Source organism: Cornus florida, unplaced genomic scaffold (assembly GCF_030987335.1).
Source record: "Cornus florida cultivar Cherokee Brave unplaced genomic scaffold, ASM3098733v1 CherokeeBrave_3.0.0_Hap2_Chr03, whole genome shotgun sequence".
NCBI lineage: Eukaryota > Viridiplantae > Streptophyta > Magnoliopsida > Cornales > Cornaceae > Cornus > Cornus florida.
In genome coordinates this window covers 74488711-74510390 of record NW_026775573.1, presented here as the reverse complement: position 1 = coordinate 74510390, position 21680 = coordinate 74488711, and the positions used below count along the sequence as shown (strand labels likewise).

The 21680-nt window shown below is 37.0% G+C and overlaps 2 protein-coding genes across 2 annotated transcripts; one reads left to right on the top strand and one right to left on the bottom strand.

The window, feature by feature from the left end:
- Positions 1–2942: 2942 nt before the first annotated feature.
- On the bottom strand, positions 2943–7748 carry LOC132300787 (thaumatin-like protein 1). Its single transcript, XM_059798027.1, has 3 exons — positions 7293–7748; positions 6118–6790; positions 2943–3419 (listed from the first exon to the last, which is right to left on the bottom strand). Exons 1-3 carry the CDS (start codon positions 7363–7365, stop codon positions 3152–3154), a joined length of 1014 nt encoding a protein of 337 aa, XP_059654010.1. The 5' UTR covers positions 7366–7748; the 3' UTR covers positions 2943–3151.
- Positions 7749–20664: 12916 nt separating this feature from the next.
- LOC132301743 (uncharacterized) lies at positions 20665–21234 on the top strand. The gene has a single exon (XM_059798973.1). The coding sequence runs from the start codon at positions 20665–20667 to the stop codon at positions 21232–21234; it is 570 nt and encodes a 189-aa protein (XP_059654956.1).
- Positions 21235–21680: the final 446 nt, after the last annotated feature.

Sequence of the window (21680 nt, the reverse complement as noted above, 5' to 3'; positions counted from 1 at the left end):
TGGGAATCAAGGCCGGCTTTCTGTTTTATTGGGGGCCAGCGATGGATCTTTATGCCTGATCCTTTATGGAGATTAATTTTCTGGAGCAATTGGCGATGGGAGGTTGATCTGAAGCATCAACGCACTGTGCTGGAGTCCAAAGTCTCTGATGCTTGTGCTGCTGTGCTCGGTGGTTCCTTGATGGGTCAGCTCCGACGATCGTTCTGTGGTTCTTCCGATGGTGTTATTGTTACGTCATGGCTGACGTTTCTAGACCTGATATTTTAGATGTTTTAGTTTTGATTGGTGTGGGCCAGGTCACCTTGACTAAGCTAATCTTTGGTGTAGTAAGGCGGTGCATATATTTGTATGTTTGTGGATGTTGTTTATCTCACTTGCACTGACACTTGCTGGCTGTTGTTGTTGTCAAGGCTGTGATCTCGACTTTAGTGGGGTGCCGTCTGGTGCTTTATGTGGTTCTGTGATTTGTATGTGATTGTATGTCCTTGCACTTATAGATGTCATATGGCATGGTAGTTTTTTTGTCGGGATAAAAAATAAAAAATAAAAATAAAAAAAATAAAAATAAAAATAAAAAAATCAGTTTGATTTTAACGTATGATAAAGATGGCCAGTGGGTAGGACCCAATTGTTATCATGGAGTTCCCCACAATGTGCTTGGAATGTGTAAACTGTCTTCTGACACTGATAATTGCATTGTGATAGTGTAAAAAAAAAAAAAAAAAAAAAACTGTATTTGTAACCCATACTTGGTAACCAAATTCAATTAATAATTTCATGTTATCTCACATAATACAACCATCCTAGGTCCAGGAGTTCAGTGTAGCAATCACGTGAATTCACCAGCTTCCTATGAGATGGTAAACTTTTTGTTTTATTTTTCGATATATTATACTAATCTTTCTTAAAATTTAAATAAATTATTGCTATGATCTCCCCGAGATATGGCGTGTGTACTCAACAACACTATTAACTTTTCTTTTTGATAAACTTGCTAATCAAATTTTAATGAATGACAAATTTGCCCTTTCGTACTTTCACCGATAGGTGAATTTAGATGAGGTCAAAGTATAAACGTTAAACATTCTATTTATGTAATTTTGCCCAAATAAGGATAGTCAGTGTCGTTTACCTTATTAAATTAGATAGTGATATTATATTATTTAAATGTTGTGTAATCCTTCACACTGGTGAAAAGTAGTGAGAATGTGTTACTGGAGCTAAAACATAAGATATCATAGGAGAAATGTGTAATTTATCTAAAAAAGAAATAAGGAAGAAAACATTACTTAGTGTTTAGAAATATACACCAATGTGGCATTCTTATTGTGCTACAATATTTACTAAAAGTTGAAGTCTAGTGCATCTATTCAACCTCTCAAAGTGAGTTGAATAATCAACTCCCCATAAAAATAAGGGTAAGTCGATAAAATTTTATAGAATGGATATGAGATACGAAACACAGATACTTTTCTTAGGGTCCCGTAGTGGTATCAAACACTCAGACAGTTATTGTATACAGGATATTTTTTGAACATGGGTCAGATAAGGCTAGAAGTATCCTGAAAATTAAATATTTTATTCTCTGGTTGGACGTGATTGGGACAAGGAAAGAATTCGTTTTTCTGCACACTTTTAGGATACAACGGATGGTTTTGTAATTATTATTATTATTATTATTATTAGTTTGGAATAATGAGATTCAATGCAATTTAAATATGTTATGGATTAATTAAAAAAATAATATAAAAGTTAAAGAAAACAAAAATAACAAACATCTAACTCTAAACTACAAATTAGTGATTTTATTCTTAATTATATAGATAAATTAGCAAAAATATATATATTTTTATATACAAATAATATATATTATATTATTATTTTTTAATGCATTCATGTCATACTCAAGCTTTATTTTTTTAAAAAGTTATTATTTCTCTGTGTTTGCACCGTACTCATATTTATATCCGTGTTTCTTAAGTTACAAATTTCTTGAGGAAAGAAGGGGGAGAAAAAAGAAAAAGGAAAGTGCTGTTATATTTAAAAATTAAAGTATCATTAATGCTTTCAACCACTTCGTGAAACTGGTCCTATCTAGTTTAAAACAATCCCCACCCTTTTGTGGCGATATTTTCTTGGAGAAAAATACATTACCAAGAAAGCAAAATGATTCGATGCCTTGACTTTAGCTCTTCATGTTTTAATGACTAACTAAAGCAATGATGCACATTTTTCTTTAGAATCCAACTAACAAATCCCCATCATATCACATCCTACCAGACTATATGATAAATTATAGCATACGATTCAATTTTTAGATATATTCTATCCATGTTGCATTTATTGTCAAAAAAAAAAAAAAAAAAAGGCAAAACTTGCAATTCCGCAAACCCTCTCTCTTGCACCAGCCAACAATCCTCGACAATGTTCCCATCACATCTGACTCTTTAATCCCGGTAGCTAGAAGAACCAAGATGAATAAAATTAACGCATTTCTTAATATTTGATGTGTTCAGAACTTTTCTTAATATTTGATGTGTTCAGAACTTTGCCCCGACAAATCAGCCCGACCCGATTAATTCACAAGATCGATAAAAGACAAATCAGCCCGACCCGATTAATTCACAAGATCGATAAAAAACAACTTTCGTAACTTTGCCCCGACTAATCAGCCCGATTAATCCACAAGATCGATAGAAAACGACCCATTCACATAAATTGGTTACAACTCAAACAATGTCTACGGTCATAGCCAAATTTCTCTACTTTTTCAGCTCAAATTTTAGTTACATCCAACAATAATCCTTTGAAAATGGAATCAAACACACTTTAATTATCAATGGTTGCTTTAAACTCCACGAAAATGAATCTTGAAAACTCTAAAAACATATATATATAAAGAGATATTGAGAGGAGGCGCATTATATTCCCAAATCAAACACTAGAACAAAACAATTTTTTTAACCATATAAACATTGAATATTAAGGGAAAAATCTGAAAGTGGGTGGTTTACAGGATCAGCTTTCCTAACAAAAGGCAAAAACCCCATTCCCATCAAGGCCTGCAAATGTTAAATGACGGCACTGAAAAAAGCCAAAAGCCAGGGGGGAGAGAGAGAGAGAGAGAGAGAGAGAGAGAGAGAGAGATAAACTACAAATAAAGAAAAGAGAGGATGAGAGAGAAAGTTGCAGAGTCAATGAGTACAGAATGTAATAAAGCAGGAGGGCTAGTCCTGATGGAATCACCCATGGCTAAACCAGCTAACCATGACCCATCAGTCAACATAGTTTCAGATCCAGACCCTGAACCCGACCCTTGTATCTCTGACCCTGATCCGGAGCCGGAACCGGTTCCTGACACTGACATTGACCCATCTGTTGTTGTGGTCCCTGGTGAGGGATCTTTTGAAGATTTCTGACTGCACACAAGGAATTGAATAGTACGAGTTAAAACAAATTTACACTAAATGAGCTTTGCATTTAACACTAAATGAGCCTTGCAGATTATCATAACGCGTGTCAAGGTTATTTGGTGAAAAACTAATGACGTTCATTGAATAACACGTTCGCATAGAAACCAACCCAACAACATGAAATTAATATCCACATAATAAATTACTTCCTCTCAGCCACCCATCAAATTTAAGAAAAATTAAGACACGGGTAGAAGTATTTAATTATAAATTTTTATTTATATACATGTATTGAGTAATAATATTAAATTTTAATTTATTTTTAATTTTTATACTAAAAGTGGTAAAGACTTTTATATGTATATGTATAAACAGTTATTACCCTTATTTTAGAAAATGAACAAATATCATTTAATACTTCAATTCAATTGTGTTCATAAGTGTATAATGTCAATTTTTCAAACAAAAAAGTTAAAATACTTTAGAATGTATTTATTTTATTTTTAAAATTACCAGGTAAATTTGTATTAAAAATATTTGAAAATATCGGTCTAATTGTTTAAAAGTGGCGGCAAAATATCCGAAAAACATCTAAAATAATAAAAATATCTTTTTATTTACATACACGTACCCATGCTTTATGGTTTATTCCTTATTTGAAATATGACCATACCAAGTCATTAGTATGTCCAACCAATCACAATACACAATTCAAATAAATTAAACTTAGTCGCTAACAATTTTATGCCAAGTACACCCTCTAGACCTTCTCGCTGATCTAATACTAACTCCCCCATATTAGTCAACTTTTCTTTTTAAGAAGTCCCAAATTAATTATCCATTTTAAAAAGTTAAATAAATAAATCAATTTTTCATAATTTGTCCTTTTAATTTTTAAAAAATCTTCCAACTTGGCATTAATGAGACAACTAATACACTAGCATAAATAAAAATTAAAATAACAATTTAGCAATTCAAAACGAGACCAATACATTAATGGCATGCCCCTTAAAAAGTTATAAAAACCCAAAGGTAAACCACTAATATAAGATTGAGTGATTAACTTTTTAAGGAGACATAAAATTAATGCATTATTACACTTTTCAAATTACTAGGTTGTCATTTTAATTTTAAATAACACCAAATTCAAAAAAATTTAAAAGTTTACAAGATAATTACGTAAAGATTGAATTTATTTTTGTTTACCATTTTAAAATAAATAACTAAACAAATCTTGTAACCATTTTATTTTTTATTTTTTATTTTTTTATTATTATTTTTTTTTTGACACAAACAAATCTTACAACTAGTGTTGTATAATTTTGCTCCTTTTACTCTAGTCTGCACTCATACCCATCCTTTTCATTCACTGACTTTGTGATGCCAGCTTGATCTTTTTATTTCCAACCCTACCCTTAACATGACTCATGTCGCTTTACTTTTTACCTTAGTGAATAGTAAACTTATTTTAATTAATTTACTTGTTTGCTTTTACCACCAAAGTTAATTGAAAGAAGTTAAGTGCCTTCCAAATGAAAGTGAGGGTTCAAGTCATTAGAGGGCAAAAGGAGTATTGGAAGGTGAAGGTTCAAATCATTATAGAGCAAAAGGGGATATATGAGTGTATTTCTTGTCAAGATAAAATATATATATATATTTCAACTTGACAAGAAACACACTCACACACCTACTCTTACTTCTACAAAAACTAACCTTCAATTTTTACTTTGTATTTGAGAAAGTACTAAGAGCAAAAGGGGTATATGAGTGTGTTTATTGTCACTTGACAAGAAACACCAACACACCCACTCTTATTTCAACAAAAACTTGAATCTTCAATTTTTTAACTTACACCATGAGAAAGTATTAAGAACAACTCCACCGGGTTAACGTAAAATCCATTTCTGCAATATTATGCGGTCCAAATTTGGAGAGCTAAAACCTCCAATGATCCGATGGAAAGTGCCCAAATGACAACCTCTTGGAAAATTTACACAAATCCATTGGAGATGCTCTAAATTACATTCCATGGTTCACCCTTTTCAACTACTCCATTTATATATTTTTTCTATCTTTACAAGTGTAAACCATTTTAATCTTCGCCTTATTTCTAATCCTCCCATATAATTTTAGTACACAAAAAAAAAAAGAAAAAGAAAAAATTTGTTTTTAAAAGAATAGACGAGCTGAACTGAGAGGCCAATCTGTCCTGGCTAACCTAAATTAACACTAATGGAAGGCTTATTTACATTTAAATATATTTCAAATGAAATTCAAATGTATCACTTACAACTATCTATCAAATTAACACTTCAAATATATTTAAGAAATTAAAGTTCTTCCCTTTGTACTTTAGGTCTACCTTTTTCTTTTCTTTTTCTTTTTTAATGGGTATATTATCATTACATACACAAATAATATAATTTTATAAGAACAGAAGGAACCTTTAGCAGTGCTAGTTTTGCTAGTCATCCATGCTCCAACCCAAATGCGCATGTGTATGCACATGTATGCATGTATGTGTGTGTATATATTGGGCAGTGCTAGTTTTGCTAGTCATCCATGCTCCAACCCAAATGCGCATGTGTATGCACATGTATGTATGTATGTGTGTGTATATATTTATATACATATCTATATGCCCAATAGAATTAGAGAATATTTAGTGAGACTTAAATAATGCTAATTCTAGTAAGCATTTTACCTTGGCATGGAGGGGCAAAACGTCACCGTATAATCAGCATCTGCACACGTGAAAGTGCTCGTAGGGTCATCGTAAGCGTAGCTATACGATCTGGGACAAGCCGACTTGAACATCTCGGAGTACACCGACGGCTTACAGGTGGCGGGTGAACTGTACGCGCCGCTGCAACAGTATTCCGGCGTCCCGAAGGCCTCGCACGCGCTCTTACACGCCTCCCCATCACCCACCCTTAGCTCCGCCGGGCACTGCAGGTTCAGGTCCGTCACGCACCCGGTCGAAGCGCACATGCCCGACCCGCCACCGCTCACCTCTACGATCACCGGCAAGTTGTACCCGTCGACAAGGCTCACGTCGTAGAAGTCCTGCCCGCCGGTACCCAGAGTGAACTCGGCGAGCGTCGCCGGAGGGGCTGCTCCGGCGCCGTTGCACTCCACCTGACCCGACCCACAGTCTCCGGTGGCGCAGGAACCCGACTCGGATCCGTCGAAGTTGCAGCCGGTTCGGCCCCAAAACCGGCCGGACCAGCCGGTCGGGGCTTGGAAGGAGCGTGAGGTGTCTTCGGGGAGCTCGAATCCTGTACTGTCGAGTGTAGGGCTTCCTGCATTTGCAAGAATGCCTGGCCATACTGTGTACTCGCATTTGTTCACAAATGTAAAGGTAGCCCCTAAAATACCTGAGAATCAACACAAAACACAGATTTGTTCCTATAACACTTTGATATAATCTCAAATCATAGATATATATGTGTGTATAAATGTATTGTGATAGAAACCGAGATCAGAAAATGGCTGTATTTGTTTTGAGAGTGAGATTTGTTCTCATAAATCGGTTAAAGTTAAACTGACACACACATCTAAATGTAATGTGAGAGAAACCCAGATAAAAAATGGCTGATTTACCTCTTGAAAAAAAAAAAAAAAGAGCGGAGTAATTTGTCACTATAAAAGACATGAGTGTGTGTTAGTGTGTGATGTGAGAGAAACCCAGATCAGAAAATAGCTGATTTAAATGTAATGTGTGTGTGCATATATATATATGTATATGTATATGTATATGTAAATGTAATGTGAGAGAAACCCATATCAGAAAAATGGCTGATTTAATGAGATTTGTTACCTACCAAAAAGCCTATAAATAAGTGTATATGTAAATGTAATGCAAGAGAAGCTCATTACCTCTTGAAAGCAAGAACAGAGCAAGAGACAGACTGAGAATGAGAGTGGAAGAGCCGCGAGATGAGAGATCCATGTGGCTTTTACTAACTTTAAATCTTCTCTCTTTTTTTTTTTTTTTGGGTTCTTCTGTTGTTGGTGGTGGTCGTTCACTTTAATCAATGGAGCTTCAAGAGGAAGCACAGGAGGTTGTTAGGACTTGTTTGGGGTTATGTGATTTGGGATCTTTGTGTGTTTGTGTGTGGTTCAGATACTGCTGTGAAGATGAAGGTAGATAAGGTGCATTGATGTTGGGGAAGAGGACGAAAAGAAGAGGACGATGCAGGGCTTTGTGCCCTGCAGAGGGAGAGGGTAGTAGATGACAGTGAGAAATGACGGAAGAAAAAGAGATTATTAGGGTTTGGGTTCAATGCCCATAAAACAAGCATTTGCACTGTCTTATGTGGAACAGAGTAAAGGGTAGTGAGGTCAGTGTAGGAGGAAAAATCCATATATTCCAAGTATTATTATATACATTTATTAGATTCCCTTCACAGCGTCCAGTTCATCATGTTTATTCACGTTTTTTTTGGTTGGACCATGGAACGGTCAAGAGACCAGCTTGATCCAACCCGTTATCCATTGAGTTTGATGATTATTTATTAATTTAAACAAAACGGATATAAGGTACATTTAATCTATTTGGGTAATAATTTGATTTGAGGTAATATAATACTCAGTAAAATACACAAAAGAGTCTACTTACTAGAGTAGCACAAAAAATCCAACGGTTATTCTACACAAAATCGATATACATTATTCTGACATGACTCTATATTGTACTATGTGTCATAAAAATTATGGATGAGAACAAATTGGGCTAGATAAGAGTGTTTGGGGTGCACTAAAAAAGTAGAGGATATTTGTATAAAATACAGAGGAGGAAAGTCGGTATGGTAGTGACATAGTAAAATTGTGGATTCCATCGATTATTCTTTATTGCATTGTTTGCGGTTGGAGAATGTTACAGAGTATATTCATCTGTTTTGACACACTTATTTAATCATTGGTTCTCCTTGTTTTTATGTTTTTTTCTCAAATCACTTCTAAATTAATTATATAAAAATAAAGTGAGCAATGAAAAAATGAGTTTCACCGTATAACATAATTTAAAATGCATATTATCTATCTACTTTATTAAAATATGTTGACTTGGCACTATACTATTTTAAAGTAGGGGGTCAACTAACGTGCTAATACTTCTGCAGCACCAAAACTAAACTCGATTTTGGTTTGGAGAGATGGAATAATGGACAAAAGTGAAAGTAGAGGAGGGGAGGGAGATGGGAGTCAAAGAGCCGCGAGATGAGAGATATTTAGAAAAGAATAGGTTTTTCTCTCACTTTTTGTTTGATTGGAGAGTTTTTATATTTTTCATTATACCTTAATTATATAAAATTTTAAAAATAAATTTTTTTATAAAAAAATCAAAATTAATATTGTATATATTTAGATAGTGATTCACTCTTTCCCTCATTTCTTCTGTTCAATTTGGACGGATAAGAAAAGTTAAAATAAGGAGGGATTGCTTCTTCCCTCTCTTCCCTTCATTCCAACCAAACATGAGAAGGCTCATTCACCCCTCTTCTCTTCTATCATTTCTCAATTCATCCCTACAAGGAAGCATATAATAAGTCTTGCATATTGCTTCATAGGACCCCAATCCTAGGTATTAGGCAAGAATCCCAAATCACTATTGACTAGGGATCTTTTCTTTATCAAATATTTGGATTCCTTCACAATTTGATTTATGTCCTTATTTGTATCAATCCCTTTTTATGTGGTATTGTATCATAGCTAGCTTTACTTGTCAATCAAGCCTTGAAGTTTATAAATACATGTAAAGAGATGTAACCAATCGTCTAATACAATAAATAAATTGTTCATTGTATCAGAGCTTTCAAATACTCCAACGAGTTTTTTTTATCCTTATCACACCTCTCGCGCTCTCTCTCTCTCTTTTCATCTAAAGCATCTACATCTCTGTTTCACTATATCTACAGAACCAGCCTTCTCCACATCTGCCAATATTCTTTCCTCTTCCCCGTCTCTCACTATCCCTAATATCTCACACCTTATTTCAATCAAATTCACTGATACAAGTTACCTTCTTTAGCAATCGCAAATTAAGTCATTTCTTATTTGCCAAAAATTTTGGAGGTTTATTGATAGATCCAAAGCATGTCCCTCTCAAACCATATTATTTACTGATGGCAAATCTGAGGTCACCAATCCGGAGCACACAACATGGTTTAGAACTAATGAAACTCTCGTCAGTTTAATAATGATATGCTCTTTTCCTCTGTTTTATCTCAAGTTGTTGGTGTAGCCACTTCTCATCAGATTTGGTAGTGTCTCAAAGAAATCAACAAGTTATTGCCAATGCCACGCATTTTTGCTCTTAGCTTTTGTCTCTTTCTAAAGGTTCCAAATCCATCTTTGAATACCTAAAACATACCAAATCCCTCTCTGATACCCTCGTAACCATTAATGAACCAATCTCCAATAATAACTTTGTTACTTCTGTTCTCTATGGTCTAAGCTCAGATTATGCTTTGCTGAAAATTGTTATTCTCAATTTTCCTCCTCTTCCCAAATTTTCGGATCTTATTGCTCGCCTTCTCTGTTTTGAATCGTATCCCAGTTCTGAAAACACCACAGCCATTACTTTTATTTCCAACACCTATGGAGACCAAAATTTAAATTCTCGTGGTGCTCGTGGAGGTTGTTCTGAGTATTCCAACAATCACAACAATTACATTTATGATAATACCCGTTGTCGATATGGGCGTGATGATTTTGGTCGATACACTTACAGTTATGATAATAATTGTGGTGGATATGGTCGTCCTGATTTTGGTAGAAACAATTGAAGTCACAATAGTTATGGTTGTGGTGGTTATTACAATAACCATGGTACTCATCAGAGTATTCTTGGACAGCACCCTTCCTCCAGCACTTTTCAGTTTGATGATGATCTCACTTCTACCTTTGCTTGACTGCAACTATCTCAACTTGTGGATCCCAACTGGTATCCTGATACCTGTGCCACAAATGACATGACATGTGATGCTTGTTATATGACTCAAATATCCAACTATGGTGGTAATGATCAGGTTGTTTTAGACAATGGTGAATCACTTCCTAATGGGCAGTCTCGTAACCTTTCACTTTAATCTAGTTCTTCATATTTTCATCTTTCTAACGTACTTCATGTTCCTTTAATGACCAAAAATTTGTTGGCAGTTGATCAATTTACCCGTGATAATTGATAAGCGCTGAATATTTCATATTCAAACACCCTTAATTGCATGTTTTAGTCTGTTTAGTGTATCAATAAAGTGTATTTTATAGGCTTTTGTATACTTTGTCTATTTTTAAGGCTTATTTCCAAAAAGGAATAAAAGTGAGGTTTTACGGGATCTTAATGAACATGGGGCATGGCAAGCTGAAGAATCAACCAAAATGGGTTTTAGGACCATTAACAAGCTCAGCTTGAGGAAGGAAGTCGATTGGAGAAGCCTTGCAAGGAAGATGAAAGCCATTGAAGAACAAAGCTTGCATCTGGACGTAGCCTCTAGGAGCATTCTTGGCGTCTGGATGCCCTGTGGAAATCCTGCTTAGCAATTACAAATTCAAAGATATAAAATTCCGGTAGCCAAAGAAATTTATGTCCAAATGCCCATCTCTGCGTCTAGACATCAAATGCCAGAGGCTGCAGCACAAGCACCTTAGCGCGCACAAGACACAGCATTGACAAGCTACGTTTGGACGCCCACCTGCGAATAAATATGCTGATTTGAATTTTTAGTTATTTATCTCTCTCCTCCACTTGAATGCATGATTTTTTGGGAGTTTAAACCTTTAGATGATTATGGAGGGCTATATACATATCTCTATATTGTATCATTCATTATCATTCAACTTTGTATCATTATAGAAAGAGAAAATAGAGGAAATATTGGGGTTCTTGAGTGTTCTTGAGAGGGGCTGCTATGGGGCTGAAGATGGAGGCTTCTTCTTCATTCCTTGGGGCTTCTACCACTTCTAGAATAAGTTAAATCCTCTCCTAGGGGGTTGAGGTATCTGATAAGCGCCGAATATTGCATATTCAAGCGCCCTTATTTACATTAGTTAAGTCCATTAGTTAATTATAATATATTGTTTAGCTTTGTTTGTTTATTTCTGTCTTCTTTCAAGTTGGTTCCTCCGAAATTGGTTAAAAGAACGGTTTTGACGAACTCTTAAAGAATCAAAGCAGGCCGTTGCTGGGGACCATCATTTGGACCAAGCTTCTTGAGTCATTATGTGTGTGAGTTTTGCAGCGTAGTGCTCGGGATGAAGACCGTGTCAACGGACTGATCCAAAGTGGTTCAAGGGAGGGGTGAAAGCATTGAAGCCAAGCTCCCGCAAGCGCCCGCCAAACCATCAAGTGGGCTCATTAATCCTGCGGGCACCCGCTAAAGTGACCAGAATCTTCATGCATCCGCGGGCGCCCGCCATGCGCCTATGGGCGCCCGCCACTCTACAGACAAGGAAGCATGGGTTCCCCTTTTCTTCACCAACTGTTATCCCCTAAATTAAAGGATTGCCCTGTAATGGTCTTGGGGCCTTAGGACCACAAATTGGGAATAGATAGAAGGCTAAGGTGGATATAATAGAGGGTGGTTACATTGTATAGGGATATCTCACATTTTTACAAGTTTTAGAGAGAGAAATATTACAAGGTGAGAGGGTTTGTGGGTCTTGAAGCTCTAGGTGCGAAAATGGGTTGAAGATCACCTTTTCTCCTTCCTCCATTGCTCCTATGGGTAACTAACTCCCTTTCTAGGGAGGTGATGAAGCCCTACATTGTAAGCATGCTCTAGCTTTTGGTTTATTTTGGGAAAAATGATGTATATATGTGACTATTTCACAATCTAGAGGTTACACTTGATGTAATGAGTCTAATTTCTTATAAATGATTATGATGAATGTATTATCTTGTCTTAGATCATATTTTCTCATGATTGTATGGCTTGCATTTTCATAGTGACAATGGAAATGAGATTGTGAAATGGGTTTCTTGGCATGTTGTATGAGAATCTTAATATTCCATAGCTTAGGACCTTCTTTGATGGACTATTCTTGACTCTTGACTTCATGTGCTCTTATCATGTGATTAAAGGCTTGATAATCTCTAGCTTAGCAAGCATGTTTAAGACTACACACTAGTTTAGGTAGTTCAAGCATGTGTAACTTTGATAGGTTATTCTTGCCATTAATTTCATGAATTTCTTGAAGGAATGTAGCAATTTTGTGTTGTAGCATTCCATAGTCACATATTTGTGTTAATTCCCCTAAAGTTTACCTCAATTAGCATGCTTATAAGGTAGGTAGTGGATTCACTTCCCTAGTCTCTCTACTTAGATCTCTTTCCTCTATGTTTATTGCAAATTATTGTTTTATGCAATTTTAATTTAAGTGACAAATTAAACACAACTCTATACCCCTTTCATCAAATCAAAAGTGAATTTAACGACCTTGGTTGCCATAAACTAGTAGTCCCAGTGGTTCGACCTACCCGTTCAATAGCCCTATTTTATAATGATTTGTGCTATTAAAAAGAATTGATTTATTACAGATTAAATCTTAAAGCCGATCAATTTTTGGCGCCATTGCCGGGGACTGCAAACGGTTTGTAATCGAGGTTTTAGGATTAACTTTTGTTTGGTTGTGAATATTGTGTTTTGTGAATATTTCCTTGTGTGGTTTTAACTATTGTTATATTTTAAGTTCTTGTGAGATTCTAGGGACTCAAGGCTCGCTGAGGGAACGTTAGCAAATTTGTAAGTCTAGAGGACTCCCGGTAAGTCTTTCGAGCTTCTAGTTTTAAAAAAAAATTGTTAATATCTTGCATGTGGTTAAATTACTGATAGTTAAATTGTGAAGTCCTTGTCGAGGCTATTTGTTGGTTCTTTTTATTGCAAAGCATCGGTCCTTGTCGTGGCCATTTATTTTCTGTCTTTGATAATTGAGGATAACGGGAACATCGTATGTGGATGTGATGGTGAAGGGATATTATGTTTGTTATGAATTGCATAGTTGATGTTGGGCCGTAAGTCACTATCCTTGCCTACTCTTGAAATGCCAATTAATATAAATTCACTTGAAAGAACTCTTAGAAGAAACCTTAGGGAATCAGAAAATTTAAGAGGACTTGATCTTGAAATTAATACAATGGCCAACAATGAGGGAAATGTTGGGAATGAGGGGATCCATAATGATAGAGCTGAAGTTCCAAATGCTCATATGACTCTTAGGAACCATTTCATCCCTACAACTTATGCCTCTTCCTCTTGCATAGTGATGCCAAACATCGAGGCAGCCCAATATGAGATCAAATCTAACACCATCCAAATGCTTCCATTAGGTGTATTTGAATTTTGGAAGCCGAAGAGTTAAAACGGCTACTAAAATTGGGGGGCATTGTTGACACCCATTTTGGCATTTGGGTTGTAGACCCATCTTCGGCCCAATCATGAATCCATAAATCCAAATGTCCTCAGCACCTGTTTTGGTAATTGGGTTCTGGCCTTAATTAAATTTGATGAACAGTGAAGTAAGTAGTAGTATGGGCCAAGAGTGTAAAACCTGTGAGGCAATGATGTGCTGAAAGATTGGGCCGAGAGGATAATGGGCTGAAATATGCAACAATGAGAATGGGCTATAAGATATTTTGGTGAACCATTGATTTGGTCTTCTTTGGGGTGGTCTAATACAGTTAGGAGAGTGTTGGGTTTCATGCGTTACATGGGTTGTTGGTTGAATGACATGGCAGGAATTTCAAGGGAGTAAGGTTACATACAAGAGCATTACAGATAGGATAAAAGATGTTTGAATTTTAAATACATTAGATAAAGGCTATATATTTATCTGGTGTTCAAATAAAGATAAGAGTTAGTATTTAGTTAGGATTAGTTAGATATTTGAACAATTATTTAAATGTATTGGAATACAACTAGAATGCATGTATTTAGGATTTTTGTTTTATTGTTTACTCTATAAATAAACAAAGAGGCATGCTGAGCAACAGGTCCAGCACCCTCAGAATCTTTATTATTATTTGTTGCTTTCTCAAGCTTTTCCAAGAATAACATCCTTGCTATTTCTTCTTTCTCCCTTCTATATTTCTCGATCTCTCTTTCCATATATTTCTCTTTTTCCTTCTATCTCTCTTGTTCTCTTTCTTTTCTTGCTATATCTGTTTTCCTCCCTTTTCTATTCTCTCAATCTTTTACTATAATTTATTCATTGAAAATTCCTTTTAACTGAGGCAATTCTTGAACTCTAAGAGGAGTATCACTGTTCTCTTTATCCTCGTATCGTCTGAAAGTCAACCTTTGAAAGAGACTACAAGTTGACAATTCACAATCGAACCACACCATTGGTTCTGGCACGCCCGTTTTCCATCAATTTAAGATCGGATCCTAGGAGCCAATTTTAGCGACAACATTTTTGGCACGCTCGGTGGTACCCATCAGGTGAGCAAGTTATAGTAAAGATGCCTCCAAAGCTAAGAAATTCGAAAGGTATGACAACAGGTGACAATGCTGACGAGGAAAACCAGCAACTCGGCGTTGGTGATGATGCCGACTCATCTATTCCATCCGATCTTCTTTTGGGTCGGGTACTGGAATCGACTATGCAGAAAATTGATGCCCAGCAAGCACAGATCGGTGAAGTATGGTCTCAGGTGGGGGAATCAAATCAAATTTTGGTTTCTCAGATACATGAGATGAGGTCAATGATTGGAGAATTAAATCAAATGATGTACGCTCAAATGGAGAAGATGAATCAGAGGCTTGAAACCAGTATATCGGCTAATCAAAATCAACATGATCAAGTCGAAGCATCTCATATTAATGAGTCAATATTTCAGCGTATGACGGCACCATTGATACATATTTCCCAAGGGCCTCGAACAAACATCGTACCGCCAAGTGCAGGACTTGGTAATACTATCGATAATGTGCCAAATCATACACTCAGCATGCCAATGGGGAATCCACCAACGTTATCAAATCCGCCGGCAGTAAATATTGTGCCGGTGTTCCAGCCACCAATGAATGATCAGCATAATCAGAATGTACAGCATCCACATGTGCAGCCGATTCCACCAGCGAGAGATCAGCAAGAAGTGGTAGGTAACCTAAACCAAGGTAGGGCTAATCCATTGATACCTCCAACGGCTACTGGGGGGCAAGTAAATGCCGATCATCTAAGGAATAGGTTAATCCATTCATTCCGCGGCACCCAAATGATCCTTTAGGAAGAAATGCAAGGACTGATAGGGCTCAGATTTTGGCTTTAATACAGGCCAAAGTAGCACAAGGTCACAGACGTGCTTGGCCGGTATATAGAAAGCCCTATCCCGATCATGTCGATGCTCATGAGTTGCCTAGGAATTATCGGTATCTCAATTTTTCTATGTACAGTGGCGAAGAAAATTTCTCTACGGTGCAGCATATTGCAAGGTTTACCATACAATGTGGAGAAACAGCTCCTAGCCCTTGGTTAAGGATGAGGTTATTTTCTAGCTCTCTTGTCGGGGCAGCGTTTGAATGGTACAGTAACCTACCGACCAATTCTATTCAGACTTAGGATGAGATGGAGGAAGCGTTCCATACCCAATTCTACCGAATAGAGACAGAAGCTATATTGGCAGACATATCTCGATTATCTCAGTTGCCGAGTGAATCGATTGAGACTTTTGTTGCCAGGTTTGGAAAGGTTAAACTCAAATGCCGAGTAAGTTTGCTAGAATCAGAATACATCAAGTTGGCATTAAATGGTTTAGACATTGAACATCGCAAGAGGTTTGATGGGGTTGAGTTTCAAAATCTTTTTGATTTGGCAGACAGGGCTTCTCGGTATGAGGAAATACTAAAAGAAGAGAAAGAGAGGAAGAACTCTTCTAAGGGTACTTGGTACAAGGACCTTAATTATTAGGTATTCTTGGCAGAAGTTGGAGATGAATTAAAAGTTGACGTTGCAGAAGTTAATATCAGAAAGCCATACGTTTGTGAGGCGTTGGTTAAACCTAAACTGACCACGGGGGGCAATTTATCAACATCGACATTGGCAGCAAGGAAAGGTCCTGCTGATACCGGGAAAAGCTATTCTTTCGATTTGTCGAAAACAGATCAAATCTTTGATCACTTGATGGCCGATAAAATGATATCTTTGCCTAAAGGGTATAGGATTCCATCGGCAAGTGACTTGAAAGGAAAATAATATTGTAAGTATCATAACTCTTGGAACCATACTACTAATGATTATACTGTTCTACGAGGTGTGTTGCAGAAAGCTATTGACGAAGGCACTTTAAAATTCCCGGAGAAAACTTTAGAGACCATGAAGGTGGATAGTAATCCATTTCCAACAATCACATCTACAAATGTGATAAGCTTAGCCAAGCGAGAGAATCAGTAGGAGGTAGAAAAGATATCTAGAGAGTTCCTTTCATCAACTGCGACACCTGAAAAGATGGCAGAATTGCAGAAGTAATTAAGGGAGGCTCAATTAGCCTTGATTGACCATAGTTGTTGCCCAAATTGCAAAGGAAAGCAAAAACCAAAGGAAGATGTGCCAATGGAGGTTCAACTAAAGAAGAAAGGAATTCTTGAGAGGCTTACTTTCCCATTGAAGCCTGGGGAAGAGCCTCAGCACGGTGGTTCTAGTAACAGCCATTTGAAAGCAGGAAGGCCAACTCGGCAAGTTAATATATCTAGCCGATTTCATTCCCAAAATTGGCATCCCAGTTTCAAGAATTAGTCGCCGGTTCAGTCAGAAATTTTGGTACAAAAAGGAGTCGATTCATATAGAGTACGGACTGTAAAACCAAGGACAGACTCGACTGAAGATAGATGGACTCGAGTTAATCATCCAAAGTTCCCTAAAACTCAACAATCTCAGAATGGGGGTCTAACTCGATCTTAGAAGTGTAGAGAACAAAGGAGAAGGGCTGAGGAAAAAAGGAAGGCTGGGGAGGAAGCAAAGAAGTGTAAGCTGAGGATTTCGGCATTCCAGATAAAAATGAGGAACATCAGTCGATGTGGCCTAGACGCAACAATGAGTTCATAATTCAGTTTGGCAGTTTCCCAGATGAGATGTCATGTAACATGGCATTTGTATTACTAGCAATGTTCCAGGCTCCATTGGTGTCAAATGCAAGTACTGAGAAGGAAACTCAGCCGATTCAGAATTTATTAATCCTTTCTTCAGAATCGGCAGAGAAAGTGGTTTTTGAAAAACTTTTGTTAGCAATGACTCAACAACTTAGGCATTTGTATGTTAAGGTATGGGTAGAAGGTCAAACTGTTAATCGAGTCTTGGTAGACAATGGCTCGGTTCTGAATGTTATTCCAGCAAACAATAATGGAGCCAGGACCATTAGTTAATCTTACTGAGATCGATCGGTTCAGTAATGAAAAGTTGGATGCAATTCAGTTGGAAGACTTGGAATTAGCACCAGCTAAGCTCGATGATCTTAAAGCAGAAACTCAGGATCCATTAAAGGAGGTGAATTTAGGCACTGACGCAGAGCCTAGACCAACTTATATCATTACACTATTAGAACCAGAATTGCAAGCCAAGGTAATCGGCATGTTGAAGCAATACAGTGATTGTTTTGCTTAGAATTATGAGGAAATGCCTGGTTTATCCAGAGATCTAGTGGAACATCGGTTACCTATTAAAGATGGCTACAAGCCATATAAATAGCCACCTCGTCGAATGTCTCAAGAGGTGGTAGATAAAGTCAAAATAGAAATCGAACGATTGTTGGATGCTGGCTTTATTCGAACTACAGGGTATGTTGAGTGGTTATCAAATGTAGTTCCTGTTATCAAGAAGAATGGAAAATTACGTATATGTGTTGATTTTCGAAACATAAATTTGGCAACTCCAAAAGATGCGTATCCAATGCCGATAGCCAATCAGCTGATTGATGCGGCTGCAGAACACCAAGTTATGTCTTTTATGGATGGACATTCAGGCTATAATCAGATTTATATAGCCGAGGAGGACATTCCAAAGACAGCTTTTAGGTGTCCCGGATTGACTGGAACTTTTGAATGGGTGGTAATGCCTTTTGGGTTAAAGAATGTTGGTGCCACATATCAGCGAGCCATGAATTCTATTTTTCATGATATGCTCGGCAAGTTTATAGAGGTATATATTGATGATGTGGTGGTGAAGTCAGCAACGAAGAAGGAACACTTAGTCCACCTCAAAGCATCTTTTGAGAGGATGAGGGCTCATAAGCTAAAAATGAATCCAATAAAGTGTGCCTTTGGAGTATCGGCAGAAAACTTTTTGGGTTTTTTGGTTCATCAAAGGGGTATAGAGATCGATAGGAATAAAGCTAAGGCGATTATTGACGCTAGTGCGCCAAGAAGCAAGAAACAGTTGTAGAGGTTACTTGGGCAAGTGAATTATCTTAGGAGATTTATTGCAAATACAGCTGGGAAGTTACATGTGTTTTCCCCGCTACTCAAGTTGAAGCCGATGGAAGAATTCAAATGGGATGATACACATCAAAGGGCATTTGACCAGATTAAGAAATACTTGTCAAGTCCTCCTGTCATGATGCCACCAAGGAAGAAATGGCCAATGAAGTTTTATTTATCGGCTGCTGAAGAATCCATTGGAGCTATGTTAGCACAAGAGAATGAAGCAGGAAGTGAACAAGCAATATATTATCTCAGCTGAGTTTTAACTCCAGTCGAGTGTAGATATACACTAATTGAGAAATTATGTTTGGCTTTGTATTTTGTAGCAATGAAATTAAGAGTCTATATGTTGCCTGTTTTGGTTTATATTGTTTGCCAAATCGATCTTATAAAGTATATGCTATCAAGGCCATTAATCACAGGCCGGATTGGCAAGTGCGCTTTGGCACTAATGGAATTCAACTTTGCATATGTTCCATAAAAGGCAATTAAGGGAAGAGCATTGGCAGATTTTCTTGCTGATCATCCCTTGCCTGAAATTGAGTCACAAGTATTTGATGAACTTGACTCAGCATCCATATTCATGAGTCCATGGACTTTAATGTTCGATGGGTCAAGTACCAGTGAAGGCTCGGGAGCTGGTATAGTGATAATATCCCCAACAGGGAATCAAATTTCATTTTCCTTCTTTTTGGATTTCAGGTGTTCAAATAATCAAGCCGAGTATGAAGCATTAATTATCGGCTTGGAAATTCTGTTGGAAATGGCAGTTCAAGACGTCCACATTCTAGGAGATTCAAGTTTGGTGATTAATCAAATCTCAGAAGACTTTAGATGTTTGAATTGGCAATTAAGACCATTCCATTCATTGGCAACCCAATTGGTCAACCAATTTCATAATGTGACTTTGGAATATAAACCAAGGCCATGAATAAAATAGCTAATGATTTAGCACAGATTGCTTCAGGAGTCAGGGTGCCGAGTGGTATGAAGGAAAGAGTAATGAAGATTACAAGCCAATCTCTTCCATCAGTTGAAGCAAGAAATCAAATTATGGAAAAATTCTTTGCTACTGATGTTGCCGAGCTGGATGATGATGAATGGCGAATCCCTTACATCTTGTTCTTGCAACATCCAACTCCAGAAGTCAACATCCAACTCCAGAAGTTGATAGAGGAATAAAAAGAAGTGCAGTCGATTATGTTCTTATGGATGGAGATCTTTATAAAAGATCGGTTGATGATGGATTATTATTTCAGTGTATTAATAAGTTTGAGGGTTTGAAGATTATGGCCAAGGTACATGAAGGGATATGTGGAGCTCATCAAGCCGGTATAAAGATGAGATGGTTGATATGCCGATATGGATATTATTGGCCAGGAATGAGAAAAGATTGTATAACCTATGCAAAAGGCTGTATAGATTGTCAAAAACATGGTCCAATGCAGTGGGTTCCAGTAATAGAAATGCAATTACTAGTTAAACCATGGCCTTTAAGAGATTGGGCTATGAATCTAATTGGCAAGATTAATCCTCCTTCATCAAAGGGTCATCATTGGATTATTTTAGCTACTGATTACTTTACTAAATGGGTAGAAGCCGAGGAATATGTATCGGTAACTCATAATACTGTTATACAATTTTTGGAGCGACATATCTTTCATCGATTTGGATTACCGGAAACAATTGTTGCCAATAATGGATCTATTTTCTGAGTAAATGAAGTATTACAACTTGGCCGTGATATGCAGGTGAAAATGGTAACTTCAACACCCTATTATGCTCAAGGGAATGGTTAGGCCGAGGCTTCAAATAAAGTTGTTATTGTAATTATTGAGAAAATGATAAAAGACACGCCGAGGCATTGGCATGAGACTCTTTCAGAAGCTTTGTGGGCTTATAAAAATTCGAAGCCGACAAGTACTGGGACAACTCCATATCGGCTTACATTTGGCTATGATGCTGTGCTGCCGATGGAGTTGAATGTGAAATCGGCAAGAGTAGCTTTACAACACAATCTTATACCTGCCGATTACAACGAAGCTATGCTTGCTGAGTTAAAAGATTTAGATAAAGTCCAGAAACTTACTTTAGACCACCTCATGGTCCATAAAGCAAAAGTAATGAAGGCCTACAACAAACAGGTGAAGTTTAAGTCATTTGCAGAGGATGAAATGGTATGGCAAACAATTCTTCCACCTGGAAAGGTGGATAGAGTTTATGGAAAATGGTCACCCACATGGAAAGGCCTATACTTGGTTCACCAAGTATTGCATGGAGGAGCTTATAAGTTAAAAAATCTAGCTGGTGAAGTGCATGAAAGGCCAATAAATGGAAGGTACCTTAAAAAATATAAGCCAACTATTTTTGAGCTTATGGAAGAAAAGAAGTTTCCAGTTAAGTCAAAATAGCTTGGATTATATTTTGCCTTTTTGTTTGATCAAATTATGGATAAGTGTGATTATACAGTAAATAAAAGCTCAGTATACTTCAAAAGCCAGAATATCATAGCAAGATTATTCAACACATCACAAAAGGCAAATTGTTCAAAACATATTACAGACCCATAATGTTCAAATTCTGGTGAAATTACTGTGAAATTCTTCAAATTTGGCTTTGAAGTCTGCCCACAAAGCTCGAAATTGATTAAGGGATGTTTCTGCCACTTTCTTGTTTTACTCCAACTTCGGCATCTGTGCTTGCAAAGCTTTGAATTTCAGAGCTGCGGTCTTCGCTTGAACTCTCAGTTCAGCCACCTTACTACCAAGCTGTGTCTTGTCCAATTGAAGTTGAGCAAGTTCGGCTTGAAGCTTCTTCTCCTTAGCATCCAGCTCAACAGCCTCTTTCTTCAGGGATA